At 42.6% G+C, this 13,555-nt stretch overlaps 2 protein-coding genes across 15 annotated transcripts in view; both read left to right on the forward strand.

The window, feature by feature from the left end:
- The window catches only part of slc27a4 (solute carrier family 27 member 4), a 30,301-nt gene extending 25,100 nt beyond the window's left edge, over positions 1-5,201 (forward strand). For 2 of the 3 annotated variants that reach the window (XM_042059406.1, XM_042059405.1), the window contains exon 13: positions 287-5,201. In XM_042059406.1, coding sequence (XP_041915340.1) covers positions 287-444 — 158 coding nt within the window. In that variant the 3' untranslated portion in view covers positions 445-5,201. The remainder of the gene's footprint in view (positions 1-286) is intronic. The other variant, XR_006021591.1, reaches the window with a different exon arrangement.
- Positions 5,202-12,471: 7,270 nt separating this feature from the next.
- Positions 12,472-13,555, forward strand: part of ptgdsa (prostaglandin D2 synthase a) — a 5,827-nt gene continuing 4,743 nt past the window's right edge. For 6 of the 12 annotated variants that reach the window (XR_006021562.1, XM_042059289.1, XM_042059290.1 and 3 more), the window contains exon 1: positions 12,472-12,685. Coding sequence is in view for 11 of the 12 variants with exons in the window: in XM_042059289.1 (XP_041915223.1) it covers positions 12,590-12,685 (96 nt within the window). In the remaining variant the exon portion in view is untranslated. The remainder of the gene's footprint in view (positions 12,686-13,555) is intronic. The other 6 variants (XM_042059297.1, XM_042059296.1, XM_042059298.1 and 3 more) reach the window with 3 other exon arrangements.

Here is a 13,555-nt window from a genome sequence, read left to right on the forward strand (position 1 = left end):
CACACACACGTAAGTTTACACTCACTCATGCACATATGCCCCATCCTCTTACTCTAGACTGTATACACACCTATACACACACTATAACTCACACACATGCTGCATGTCCCACCCCACCCTAGACACACACACACACACACACATACACACTTGGCCTCACACACACATATTTTGCAGGCCACACGCGCACAGAGACATACAGTATGCATTTTGCTGGCCACATCTCGGAGTCTCACAGAATTCTGAGTTCTGTGCTCTCACACACTTTTGTCCATCTGTCTCTCAGGAACCTTCAAGTTTCAGAAGATGGAAATGCGTCGTGAGGGCTTCAACCCTTGCGAGGTGTCGGACAAACTGTACTTCCTGGACTCTAGTAGGGGAGCTTATGTGGAGATAACCGAGGACCTCCACCGCTGCATCGTCTCCGGGAAGCAGAAACTCTAAGGTCTGTCCGTCAGGCTGGCGCTGCCCAATACCTGCTCAGACCCATGCTCAAGCCCCGCCCACGCTGCCCTGAAACCTCTCTCAACACTCCGACCAACCCACCTCCCCCCCCGCCCCTCGACACCAAACCACGCCCCTCGTTACCTCAGTGGCCACAGTGAGGGGAGACAGGAACACATTTCAACCAATGAACAGTCGCCTCCTTCTCTCCTCTCTCATAGACCCAGCCCCCAGCACCTCATTAGCCACACCCAGGAATGCCATTCCACCAATCAGCGCATCCCGGCCACGCCCACAGCATCACTCTGCCCAATCAGGATGCCCACTGGGACAGCATGGCGTTGGGCTGACTGGCATCATGGCGATAAAAAGGAGAAAAAAAACAACAATAAAAAAAGAAAAACTAAATAAAAGCTAAATATGACTAAATCAACAAACAATGGCTGAATACACAAAGGACTTCTTGGAAACCGAATAGGACTGAAAAGGACTGAAGCACACGTGCGTGTCTCACGCATGTGTGTGTGTGTGTGTCATGTGTGTATGTGTGTGGTGTTGGACGCCAACCCACCAGCCCCTTCAGCTCAACCTGCACAACATCTCCCATTAGACTCCAGTTTGGCTCTGTCCCCTACTGCCACCATCTCACAACCAGTGAGACAGATTGACCTCTCTCATTAAGCTAGGCTAGGCTAGGCTAGGCTCGCTAACGGGTCCCCTAATGCATGTCGCTAACGGAGGAGTATGTGCTACAAATTACAAAAACCACAGAGGGTTTGTGTGCAATAAGAGCCATCGCATAGCGAACTGCAGAGGGTTAGCATGCAATAAGAGCTGCCGCGTGGCTAACTGCCCCGTAGATCTGTTGGCAGCCGACTCTGAAACAAACGTGGGCCGGATCTGAGCCACGTGAGTTACAGTGTTAGCTGCTACTTAAGCAATTAGCCACGGGGTGACACACAATCAACACTATTTATTTAAAGGACCTGCATCGCACCAAAAATATTTAAGTTGTAGTGTAGTCTTGATTAATATTTAAAGACATGATTGTTGTCTTTTGATTTCTTGTACTATGGTCGTTTTTTTTATTATTATTTAAATGTTTTTTTTTTTTATCATTGCACTTGGGTTGTGTGCTCTGTGCGACTGTGCTAATTAGGCTACTCCTCCACTCCAGTAGAGGGCAGTGTTACTAGTCCTAATGGGTCTTGTGAAATAGGGATAAGGGAACCTCCACTGTAAAGCTTTGTACTCAAATCCAAAAAAGAAGTAGCACTTCCTGGCAGCTTCACGCCTTTGGCATTGTGTAGGTTGAGCTCGAAGGGCTGGTTTCGTCCTGCCGGACACGTTTCCTTTGCAATTGGACAGAAGAAGGAAAAACTATATAGGAGGATACCGGTGGAGTAGACACACCTGAACCTCCAGCTCCGTGCTGTCATGGAGATGACGATGATAAGGAGGAGGAGGATGGTGACGAGGATGAAGATGTTTTTGAAGTGAGTGCAATATTCTGGTGCTAAAGAGCGAAGACCTCCATGGAGGAGACGCATCACATGTTCTGAAGAAGATAGAGAGAAGAGGGAGGGAGGAGAAATGAAGGGATGGAGGAGAAAACAAGGGATGGAGAGAAACGGGGCAAGGAGGAAAAACCGATGTGAAGGGGGGACAAAGGGAAAAAAGTGCATCCATCATAAGTGTTTTGTTTGTGTGTGTGTGTGTGTGTTCCTTGGTTGTTTGTTTATTTGTTCACTCAGTTCAGTCTCGTCTTGCTTCTGTCTGTACTTTAAATCAGCCGGCATGAATGATCAACACAAGCAGAGTTCTGTGCCTTACTGTGAGTGTTGCAAAAAACTCACAGGGTACCTGCACCATCACGCCCTCTCATCCTTCTCCTCATTCTCTCTTCATCCCTCGCTCTCTTTCCAGAAACCTCCGGCCTGTGTGTGTTTTTCACTCTTCGCACATCCGTCATCCCTCTTCTGTCATTAATCATTCCATCATTCTGGGATTCATCATCCCATCTCTCTCTCTCTCTCTCTCTCTCTCTCTCTCTCTCTCCCCCCTCTCTCTCTCTCTCTCTCTCTCTCTCTCTCTTCATCTCTCGCTCATTCCAACCCAGTCCAGTGTTCAGGCACCTCTGTTTTGCATCCTGAGTGATTCCATCATGCCGATGCCTCTTCCTATTCCTTTTCTCCATACCGCCTGATCTTTGATCTCTCCAAAGTGACACCTTTTTATCTTTTTGTCATGTCAAGCGTATATATTTTATTAAACATGTCCAAAAGCGACCATAAGCATCCTCCAAAGCACTCCGAAGGGTTTTTTTTTTTTTTTTTTCTTGAGCCAAATATCAATCAAGTCTTCGGACTCCGGGGGAAGGGAAATCTCTAGCGCCCCCCGGTGGCTTCTCTCACTCTTTCTCAAGCTTCCTTTGTTTTGAGCTCTTTTCTTTCTTTTCTCTTCTTTTTTGTGTTTTGTTTTTAAATCATGAATGTATGTGTGTGTGTGGTTTTTTTTTTGTGTAGGTGTTTCACACAAGGTGTGTCCGACACAAGCACTCACCGTCATCTCGAACCTCACAATAAGTAATATCTCCATGTTTCGTCTCCTTATCCTGCATAGCACAAAGAGAAGTGCGACAGCAAAACAATTAATAACAATAACAATAAAAGTATTTATAAAATTAAATAAAATGTATTGGAACACGCAGGCAAACACCAGTTTTAAAAGGCTTCTCTATTAATGAAATGATTGATGTAGGGTTAGGTGATTAGATGGGGTCGGGGGTCACCAGAAAGAGCTCCACTTGGAAGACTTGCAGAGTCTGCTTAAAAGAGGGGAGTGTGTAGTCCTGTGACACATTTGTGCTATCTCTTGTACCCACACTGATTCCTGTTTTTTTTTTTTTTTTCATGTTTTTATTCTGATATTTTTTTTTTTTTTTGTAATTTTAAATTATAATGTGTGTGTGAAAATTCTGTATGGATCCATTTAATCGGTATGTAATTTTGCGTTTTGATTGTGCTTTTGTTGCACTCGTCACAGCTGCAGGTGTGGATGAAGCTCTGCTTTAACGGGGGGTGGACGACCATCCACATGACTCCCCATATCCATTAGCAAATCCTGCTGCTTTTACTTGTGTTGAATGGGTCCTGTTGATCCATTTCATATGTGTGTGTGTGTCTGTGTGTGTGTGTGTGTTAATCAGTCCCATGATAGCAACGGACTCCTCTTGCCGAGGCTCTGATTGGTTATGTCTTGAACACACATACTCACTCATACACACAAACACACACTCACTCATTGTAGTAGCCATGCACATGCGCACACTAACACACACACACGTACATACACTGACCTCTGGAAAGAGTGTGGATGAAGGCCACAGTGGCAGCAGTGACAGGCAGGATCCTCTCTGTAGCTCCAGAGCTCCAGAACCCTCCAGAGAGCTCTAGAGTGTTGTTCTCTCACCTGTGACTCCCAAATCTGCCTGTAACAGGAACACAGTTCAGCCACATCAGCAGAGGTGCTGCTCTTTGGCGCATTATGTTAAAACTAACGGCCATCTATGGCAGAAGGGCTAAGCTCTCCCTCACCATTGTTGTAATGTCAGTCAGATGTCCGTTTATCACACACCTGATTTAAATGGTGTGTCCAATTGTCCAACATCCTAGCCTGTGAGCTTCCTACTGTGCTGCTGACATGAAACCAGGGTGCGTGTATGTGTGTGTGTACACACAGACCTCCTCAGTAGTGTTTTCATGCTTTGTCTGTGTGTGTCGCTGCAGCCTATTTTTAAGGATCTGCGCACAGAAGTAGGAGAGAGCACCTTGCAGTTCACCATTCCAGCCTCATGGTGGTGCTGTGCATCATCGCTGCATACTGCAGCTGCATTTCAACTTTCCATATTTACCTGACACCCCCTTTCTCCCCATGTTTTACTTTGTGGTTTTGACCAGGCGGGTTGTTCAAAGTATCAGTGCATTTCATTTTCTTCAGTATCATGAAGAACATTTGAAATATGCTCTTTTTTTAATGCACTGGTGTCACACTAGGCCTACTTGTATTTTGAATATATGTTTTGCTAGCTTAATTTGACATTTGACACAGCCACACATCACATGTACTGTGCAAAGACAATGTTGTTTCGTCAGTGGTCCACTTATTGCAATATATATTTAGCTTGTCTTCATGTCCTCATTCTTGTGAGTTGTCGTGGCGACCAACATTATGGCAGCAAGCACTCAGCGAATCTCCCAGTTGCCCTTTCAGCATAAATAAACACAAACACGTGTGTACTCTAATTGATGGTCATTTCAAACACAGAGACCTCCTCATGGTTCAGTTTGACATTCCTGTTATCTCTCTTGTCTGAGGTGTCTCTTGAGTCGCTTCACCCTTTTGGTCACCCCATCGTAGCCCCACTGTATTGGTCTGCAGTTTGCACTGCTGTGTTATCGTCCCTCTGTTTATGTTTCGGTACTCAGGAACAACTTAATGCAACAGTGGTGGAACTGAAAAGATTGAAAGAGCGAGAGGAACTGAAGGATAGCACATGTGTGTGTGTGAGGGAGACTGTATCTCCAGGCTGTAGACAGTGCTGTTACTGTGTGTGTAGGGGAGGTGTTTGAGGTGTGCTGCGTCACGCTGAGGTCCTCTTGTTGAAAAAAAAAGAAAACAAACGATAGCTGTAAATCATGCTCTGGAAGTTTAAAAAAGGCATCTAAGAATCAATATTAATAAAAAAGATATATACATTTTTGGTCGTCGTGGTTGTTTCAGTGATTACATCATCATCGTGTGTGTGTGTGTTCAATCTGTCGTATGTGCAGTATGAGGGCACATGCAGCCTTTCCTGAGAGACAACCTTAACCTGAGTGTGGCCTGCCACCCCTATTAGACTCTTTTTCTACAGTTGTGAACTGCTTAATGTTGTGCATAATTTGCACTGTGAAGCTTTTAATGAAATGACTCAAAAACAGAGTAAAACCAAGATCCCAGGCTTTTGTCTACACATACATGCACATGAATGCAAAGACTACAACACCTATATCCACTGGCCCTCCATTCACTCAGTGGCTCATAAACCGCCCATGTCAATCGGACCCAACGTTGTTTAAGAATATTCTTTGTATTCATCAAATATAAAAAGGTATACCAGCACTGAACAGAGACACAAAAACTTAATTGTTTGAATAAGCACTAAGTGAGGCTTCCAGTTTTTTAGTTGTATTTTGAGTTTCCAGTGATGCTGTATTGCTACACAATAACCATGGGAACACTGAGACAGAGATTTAAAAATGGATTTCTAGTGGTTCTCACTTTCAGGAGACATCCATGGTTAGGAAGTTTCTCTTTCTGTTTGGAAGGTAGTTGTTTCTATTCTTATTTTTTTGTGTATAATATACACTACCAGTCAAAAGTTTTAGAACACCCCGAATTTTCGGTAGAGACTGTGCTGGCCACTCCATGTTTTCAATCTTAGCATCTTGTTCTTTTTCCTAAGGTAGTTCTGGCATAGCTTCACTGCAAAAAATGAGGTAACACTCCATAATAAGGTGCCATAATCATTAATTAAATATTAGTTGTTTGCATAAAATCTGTATGTTAATGTTTTAGCAAATCTATTAACTAATATTGTATTAATATGTGTTAATAGTTAACTAAATGTCTTTTTGGCACTAATTAACAGTTATTTCTTGCATCATTTAAATGTTAAATGTTTATTGCAAACTATATGTTAATAGAAAAGTTAATGACTTTTTATTTAACTAATTGTTATTAAACTGTGCTTCTGCCTATCCCAATATGAACCGCTCTCCATAGGACCCTTACAATAGATAGATAGATAGATACTTTATTGATCCCCAAGGAGAAATTCAAGAAAAAAACAAGGAGCTACCTTGACATGCTGCCACTGTTGTTGGCGCCAGAACCGCTTGCAATAAAGTTGGTTAAGTTTAATTAATATATTAGTAGTATATAGCTATAAGCGTGGGGTCCCTTATAATAAAGTTGGTTAAGCTTAATTAATATATTAGTAATATATAACTATCAGTATGGGGGACCCTTATAATAAAGTTGGTTAAGCTTAATTAATATATTAGTAGTATATAGCTATCAGTGTGGAGTCCCTTACAATAAAGTTGGTTAAGCTTAATATATTAGTAATATATAACTATCAGTATGGGGGACCCTTATAATAAAGTTGGTTAAGCTTTATTAATATATTAGTAATATATAACTAGTCAGACGGTGAAGGGACTGAGACCAAAACTGGCTTATCACATTTATTCCTTTAGGAAAAGTTAAAACAAAACAAGTAGTTGAATGGGCTATATTACATGCATCATTCCTATACCATCACTGTCAGCCCTACTAGCAAGGGAGACATGCGACATGGAATGTTCAGGTGCACAGAACGACAGTTTATTAATATTCTGAGACTCACTAAACACTCACAGACGTAGACCATTCGGAGGTAATGCATAAACATAATGCTAAACTAAATGTACATTCATTTCCTGCTAGACTGAATTGCACTTTCCATGCACACTAAGCTAAACTACACTGAATGCATGGAAAGTTGCTAGCGGAGTTTACAGCTAGTCACGTTAGAACTGTGTATGAACTCGTGGTCTCTAAGTTGATAGAATTGCAACCAAATCTTAACAATACATGTAAAGTAACATAATACCGGTGGTATATCAAAGTTTTCAACTCAAACAACATTTTACAGTTACAAAATTAAAACAAAGTGGGGAGAGCTTTATACAGTCAACCTACACAATGCAAAGCATACCGCTTCTGATCGGCTATGGCAACAATACAAGGACAAAAATGCAGCAGAGCTGCAGTATAGCGTTTCTCCAAAGGGGGCTCCAAAACACCAATCTCAATAAAGCTGCTTAATTACGGCGAAAATCACATACAAACACTAAACTACATTTCTAACTCTGTTACACCCCCCTCCCCTGAATTTCACCAAATTCAAGCAGCAACCAAATAGTACTTCCAAAGGCAAAGAGTACACTACTTTCAAACACTAGACAGAGAGTCACCAATTGACCTGTCGCTAAGCGCCACCCTTAGAACGCTGATGAGCCAATGACAGTCCAGCCTCAACGGGACTCGGACATCAGCTCGTACAACTCCATAGGAAACAACAGGGAGGAGGCATAACATGACAAATTAATGGTTATTTATGTAGTTTATTAACTCAAAAAAACCCGACGGATAACCATGGTCAAACGTTTTGCAGTGGGACGTGTAATACTGATAGCCGGTACCCCGAGAGGCTAGAAAACGGGGTGTATTTTCATCAACAGTAGCCTACAGGACGTCTCTCGCGTTTGCAACAGCTCGACGTAATGTCGGCTACTAAGCCAACAACGTGGGCACAGGTTCCCTGTTAAATCCCATGATGAAAATGCTCATTAACCAACTACTATATTCTTACTACATCGAATATTAACGTAACCTAACATATCTTAGTATCAATCTTCCACTAGCTAGCTAGCTAGCATTAACGTCAGTGGTTTTTGCACGGCTACTCGCCACAACTGCTTGTCCTTGTATGTATGAAGTCCAGACAACGACTCTACTTCCTTCGTCAGCTAAGGAAATTCAAAGTTTCTACATCCATCATGAAGGCCTTCTACACTTCAGCGGTTGAGAGTGTTCTAACTGGTAGCATCATCACCTGGTATGGGAACTCCACAGTTAGAGATTGTAGTACTCTGCAGAGAGTAGTGCGCTCAGCTGAACGTACTATAAGAACTCAACTCCCTGCTCTACAAGATATCTATTCCAGAAGAGTACTCCTAAGAGCCCAAAAGATTCTGAAGGACTCTTCTCATCCTAACAATGGATTATTCCTACCGCTGAAATCAAGAAGACGCCTATGTAGTCACAAAGCCAGAACTGAGAGACTCAGGAGAAGCTTTTATCCCCAGGCCATCCGAACTCTGAACTCACACTATACTGACTTTGCACACATTCACTCTTCAGCACTCTCAAACATTTCCCAACTCTGACCTCAACTATGAGCCCCCCCCCCACACACACACACACACACCTACAAGACTTTTAGCACTTTTACATCCCTCACCCTATGCTATAGACCTTTTATTATTTTCTTATTTCATCACACGTCAAAACACACACACACACACACACATATCTGACTTTCTCCAACTTTTGCACATCTCCATAGAACTTTTTATTTATTATTTTTGATTTCTCCTCCATCTACCCATGTCCTTGATTGCCTAGCCTTTCTGCCCCCCCCCACCCCCCACCCGACCCCCATCCCCAACACACACACAAAAAACACACACACTTACATCATCACTGTCATCACCTCACATACATACAGCACACTGCTTGCTACAGTAAGCTGTTTGTAAGTAAGTTTGCTGCACACTGCCCGCCCCCCCCCCCCCCCCCCCCCCCCCCCTACATACACAGCACATTGTCTTCAGGATCTTCTCCAACACACATCCTCTACATACTTACAGCACACTGCCCCCACCTATCCACACGCACACTACACACACACACACACAGTCACTGCTACACTCCCCTCCCGCCCACACACACATCTTCATCACTCACATACATCATACATACAGTACTCTGCTTGCAATAGTAAGTCCCTTCACCATACTTGCAGTACACTGCCCCCCCCCCCCCCCCCCTCTCCCCTACATACACAGCACATTATTTCATCAGGAAGCTTCTCCAACACACATCCCCAACATACTTACAGCACACTGCCCCCCCCCCCCCCCCCCCCAATACACAGCACATTGTCTCATGAGGAAGCTTCTCCAACACACATACTGTATTGCACACTGCCCTCTCCCCACATACACAGCACACTATCCCATCTCCCCTGTCATCCCCCCAACACACACACCAAGACCCCTGGCAGTTGGGTTAGCCCCTTGAGCCGTGGATCTGCCCAAGGTTTCTTCCTTGGTAAGGGAGTTTTTCCTTGCCCCTGTTGCTCTTGGGTGCTCCTTGTTGGGTGGAATTGGTGCCCCCCAATTCCAATCCTCCCTCACCTTTCTTATGCAGCCCTTGCCACTTAATCTACTAAACCCCTCTTCTACTGCACTTTTTACCCCCCCCCCCCCCCCCCCCACTTTGCACAAATAGGCTGACACCAGACATAATTTCACTGCATTTCTTACTTCCAGTAACTATATGCATGTGACAATAAACTTCCTTGTATGACTTGTATGTATGACCTTGTATTCTAAAGTTTTGAATACACCCCTCCATAGCATAATTAAGTCCCTTTTGATAGCTTCTGAAGGAAAGTAAATCCTTTTTCGACCAAAACGTCCTCAAAACCTGCTTTCATATACAGCTGCCATTGTCCACAATGTATTTCAAATCAAGTCTGGTTTGTTTGTCCGAGTTTTCACACGGTAACAATGGGGGGCGGGGCTTAGCGACAGGTCAATTACAGGACAGCCAACCACAGAGGTATCCAATAAGGATGAAGTGGAAGAAGAGGAGCGCAAACTCACACAACCAACCACTGGCAGTAGGGTGCCTTATACACCCCACAAGACCATAAAGCCATAAACCATAAATTCCATAAATTATCCACAAAGCTAATCAGAAAAGCTAGATAAATAATAATATGTCATTAACTTAAATAAACATTTAAAATTTAAATGATGTAAGAAATAACTTAATTAGTGCCAAAAATATATTTAGTTAACTATTAACATATATTAATACAATATTAGTTAATAGATTTGTTAAAACATTAACATACAGATTTTATGCAAACAACTAATATTTAATTAATGATGAAAAAACTATTAACTTGTGCCAAATAGATATTTTAGTAACAATTAACAAATATTAACAAAGGGTTAGGTAATTACTAGTTTGCTATTTATTATGGCACCTTATTTTGGAATGTTACCAAAAATGAAATCTAACCAAGTGTTATTGATCTTATATTAAGATTAAAAAATCTATTTGGTATTGTTTTTAGCATGAAAAGACTTACCTAGTGCTCTCCCGTTAGATCATTTTGACTTAATTTAAGAAGTTTAACTTGTTTTAAGGAGTCTTATCAAGACAAATTTGCTCAACGCACTGGCAGACAAATTTGCTTGTTTTTAGGACAAATTTGCTTGTTTTTAAGATGAGATGTCTTAAAATAAGTCAATTTTTTTTTAAATTAAGTCAAATTATTTCACAAGAAAGCGCTAGGTAAGTCTCTTTATACTGAAAACAATACCAATTAGTTTTATTTATCTTGATATAAGATTAATAACACTTGGTTAGATTTTGTTAGATAAGCAGTTTTTGCAGTCGACTTATGTTTTGGGTCGTTATCTTGCTCTAGGATGAATCCTTGACCCGGTGGTGTAGTCTATGTGATACACAGGACTACGCAGTATACCCACTTAAAAAGCATCACCATATACCCACTTGAAATAGGCATGATACGTATTAACATTTGGGCTTGATCACAGTATACCCACTACAGCTAACAAGACTACATCACAATATACCCACTACAGCTAACAAGACTACACCACTGCCTTGACCCACTAGGCGCATACCAGAGGGTACTGCATGGCACTGCAGAATGCTGTGGTAGCTGTTTTGATTCAGGGTGCCCATCTCTCTGGACAAGTCACCGACCCTGGATCCAGCAAAAGCGCCCCAGACCATCACACTTCCTCCTCCATGTTTGACAGTTGATGTTGCACACTGAGGAACCATCCATTTGCCTACTCTACGGCGTACCAAATTCCTGTGTGTTGAACCAAAATTTTGATTCATCAGTCCTTAATGGGTTCTTCCAGTCTTCAGTAGTCCATGGAGGTGTTTCATGGCCCAGGCCTCTTTTTCTTATTCTGACATCTTAGCAATCGTTTTCTTGCTGCAACTCGACCTGTCAAACCTGCAACTCGAAGTCTCTTCACAGTTGAAACTGAGACTTGCTTACTACAACCCCTATTAAGCTGTGAAGCTGTTGTCCTGTGTTTCTATTATCTACCTATGTGTGTGTGTGTGTGTGTACGCATGTGTGTATGTGTGTGTACGCATGTGTGTGTGTACGTCGACCAGGCTGTGCTTGAAGCTGTTGTCCTGTGAGCCGCCTATCACGCAAGTTGTTGACTCTCAAAAACGATTCTATTAATGTACATTATTTTTCAGTTTTGGGTAACCTTACCTTTTTTTAGCCTCTGGCAGTTCAGCACTTACATTTGTACCATTTCAAACTATTCACTGGACTTGAACTACTTGAGTTTCAATTAAAAAATTGACAAATTGGGGTGTTCCTAAACTTTTGACTGGTAGTGTACCATCAGAGTTTGGGGCTAGAGCCTTTAAATGTATTTAACGTTCTAAAATATTTCACATGCTTAATTTTTCATTTGTTTATCTGCAGGGTCTTGTCATCATTGAAAAAATAAAGAGATATACGCACACTGTTATATAAGCTCCCAGAGTGGTTTATTAATTAACCACTCTGGGAGCTATAACACTGTGTGGGTATCTCTTTAATTTTTCATATGTTGACTCAGCCTTATGCCTGGCACCTGTTTATTTTTTTGTAGATGTGTGTGCACTTTCATTCAATGCTTGTCATCATTGAACCATGGGATATGTGCTCTGATGTTTGTAAAGAGCACTGAGACAGAAGGTGGTGAATATACACTACATACTGTGTGTCCGTGTCTGTGTGTGTGTGTGTGTGTGTGTGTGTGTGTGTGTGTGTGTGTCTGTCTGTCTCTGTGTGTGGGTCCATGCCATTCGCTAGAATTTACTGTGCTCTATCAAAGCTGAATTTCTGATAAGCCACCGGATTGCTATCTTCATTTTCTTTCAGCGAATTTGTTCTGGCCAATCTGTTGTAGACAACCTGCAGCCTGCTACTTTCTGTTGAGGTCTCTGTCCGTTTGTTGCCCCTCCTGGTCTTGGCGCAACACTGGTTGGCTTTCGAGAAGGATGGGAGGAGCGTTTGAAATGGAGGAAAGTGTTCCAAAAATGTACACCAAAAAACAGGCATTTCCAGTTCCTTTTGAACAGTCCTATCCAGAGCTACAGTCAAGCGTGCTCAATATCCTTCTCCCTGTCACTCACATACCCTCTTCAAGCAACAATGAGGATCGCCTTGGTTACCATCGCCATGACGATGCTCCTTCTCCAGGAGGTCAAAGCAGACATCCAACCACAGAAGAACTTTGACGTGCAGAGGGTGAGTATCCAAGCCATCGTTTGTCCCTCACGGGATCAAAAGAGTATATATACTTATACTTAAGACAAGAACAGGAGGTCAAGAGATGGATTAGCGTCTTCAAAGATATTACTATCGATGTCTTTAACACAAAGATTGAGGAGGTGGACCTGAGAATGGCTTTTATCTGTATTTGTTGCTAAATGTTGACAACTGGGCGTCACTTTTTATGTCCTGCTGTTTGTGGAGGTGACCGGGTTATTGCCCAGACTGTGGTGGGCAGGAGAGCACACTGTTGTTCAGCTGTGCTGGGGTAAGAGTTAGGACAACACTGACAAACAGAGAGCAGGCCAAAGGTTGTCCTGCCTGACCGATGTGTTGTAACGGACAGAACATGGCTCCTATCCCAGGCTATCGCCCTGTGCACACACACATCAAGTCCTAAATCTCAGATCGAGGTGTGTGTGGGTATGTTTGCATGTGTGTGTGCGCGTGTGCGTGTGTGTACTTTTGTATCATGAATCATGAGAATCATGAGAATCATGCATGTGTGTGTGCGCGAATCATGAGAATCATGAGAATCATGCATGTGTGTGTGCGCGTGTGCGTGTGTGTACTTTTGTATCATGAATCATGAGATTCCCAGTCATAGCCTGAATTGTTTTCCTGAGGGTTTCCACAATTACACTATGCACTGAGGAGTCAGGGCACAGGGCTACCTGGGAGTCCGAGTTACACGAGGGCGAGGGGCAGATTGGACCGGGGGGGGGGCATTTGCCATCTGCATTGGCATCTAATTTAAAATACAATCTGATTTTTAAATGTATGCATAGTTCACATTCTGAATAATGGTAATATACATCACATACTGTGTGTGTATGTGTGTATGTG

This window comes from Alosa sapidissima, chromosome 13 (assembly GCF_018492685.1).
Source record: "Alosa sapidissima isolate fAloSap1 chromosome 13, fAloSap1.pri, whole genome shotgun sequence".
Taxonomy (NCBI): Eukaryota; Metazoa; Chordata; class Actinopteri; order Clupeiformes; family Clupeidae; genus Alosa; species Alosa sapidissima.